Source organism: Oncorhynchus clarkii, chromosome 16 (assembly GCF_045791955.1).
Source record: "Oncorhynchus clarkii lewisi isolate Uvic-CL-2024 chromosome 16, UVic_Ocla_1.0, whole genome shotgun sequence".
Classification (NCBI taxonomy): Eukaryota; Metazoa; Chordata; class Actinopteri; order Salmoniformes; family Salmonidae; genus Oncorhynchus; species Oncorhynchus clarkii.
In genome coordinates, this window is record NC_092162.1 from 44,227,168 (window position 1) to 44,228,881 (window position 1,714).

Below are 1,714 nucleotides of genomic sequence, written 5' to 3' on the forward strand. Positions count from 1 at the left end.
GTTACACTAAAAAGAATGTAAGTCTTTGCGGTCTCGTTTGTATTCAATAAATGCTGAACCTTCATCTGACCCTCGTGTCATGCTTTATTTAGGTGTTCTTGAAATATCATAGTTCGGGGAGTAGCCTATTTCACTAGGAATTTGAGAATCATTTCACCCAAGAATCAATTTTCTGAGAATCATGAAACATTTGCCATTCTTCGCTTCTAGCCTACAGAAGACGATTGAATAACTGCATAGAGTTGGATAAGTCCGATTTAATTGAAGAAAAAAGAAATCAGCCAACTTATTGCAGGAAAAAACGATTTCAACAACATGGATGTCGCCGGGAAAATACTGAATAAAACAGTGTCCGTAGAAGAGCACTCTGGATTTGACACTGTGCGTGTATGCTGCAACGTTTCAGCAGCAGCAGCAGTTATCACCGACAATGGATTCGGTGCGTCTCATCCAGAGGAACATGACCTCTTCACAATGCGTGTGGTGCAGATCGCGGTCCTGTGCGTATTGTCACTCACTGTGATTTTTGGCATATTTTTCCTTGGTTGCAATCTTCTAATTAAAACAGAAAGTATGATTAGTATTTTTGTAGAAGACCGGAGACCGTCTACCGACAATGATATGATCATGGTTGCCTCATAGGATTGTAGGCCTACTTGTTTAATTAAACATCTTTATTTTATTTTCAAATCATAAAGTTTCCAGTATGTTCCTTGAATATTATTATTCACTGTTGTTATTATTCACTGTTCACTGAACCCTTTAAAAGTTCAATTGTCAAAATCGGGCTTGTTTTCTTTTTTACAGCCTATACCTACCCTATAGAATGTTTTCCATCCTTGTAGGAATACCAATAAACATCTATGTGTGGGATATCAGTAAACTTCTTTGGCTTCTTTTGTGCGAGTTTAAAAACAAATTACATTATGCAGTTGAATGCAAATAGCTAATGTCAAAGGTAAGGCAATAAACGTGCTGCTGAAGGCCACCACTAAGGTTGACCAAAGCGGGTGGCAAACACGTAATGGAAGCTATTGGAAAAACCATAGCCAAATAAGGGATTCGAATGTCATACTATATCAAATCCACCTGCCTCCTCCGCATCCTATAGCTCTCAAATCTTACTACAGACTTTTTAGCAATATAGCTTCCAGCAGTCATGTATTACAAGCATCATGTTTTACTAGAGAGTATTTTGGTTTAGGAGATCACGATCAACCACAACCTGGTTAATCCATCTCGTTTTGGAGCTATGCAATATATGGTTGTACTCGAGGGTTTTATGCATCGCCTACAGTTTTTCCACTCACAAACCAATAGAGTAAAATTCAAAGGGAGTGAGAGGTGTACTAAGCCACAGCAATGCAACCTCTGATTATGGAAGGGATCTATACATTAATCTTCAGTAGATAACCAACAGTCATTTAAAGTCTATTGATGATTTTTAACGAAGATAGCACAATGCGATAATTATTTCCTGCCGAATGCACTGCTACATGCCAAGGGTATGTCAGACCATTCATCTTTGTTTTTTTGATCATGCGTATTTGGTTGCTCTGACCGATCGCTATTAGGATCGTGTCTTTAGGATCAGACTGACAGAGGAACTCGTCCCCCATATTTCAAGTAGAACAGTAGGAGTCCTAGAGCTTCAACCTTGAGCTCATCAGCATCATCATCAACGGTGAAAACAGCTGCAATACCTTCCCATCTC

The 1,714-nt window shown here is 39.0% G+C and overlaps 1 protein-coding gene across 1 annotated transcript; it reads left to right on the plus strand.

Moving 5' to 3' along the window:
• Window positions 1-240: 240 nt before the first annotated feature.
• On the plus strand, window positions 241-642 carry LOC139368537 (reprimo, TP53 dependent G2 arrest mediator homolog 3). Its single transcript, XM_071107545.1, has one exon. The coding sequence runs from the start codon at window positions 316-318 to the stop codon at window positions 640-642; it is 327 nt and encodes a 108-aa protein (XP_070963646.1). The 5' UTR covers window positions 241-315.
• The last annotated feature ends 1,072 nt before the right edge of the window (window positions 643-1,714 follow it).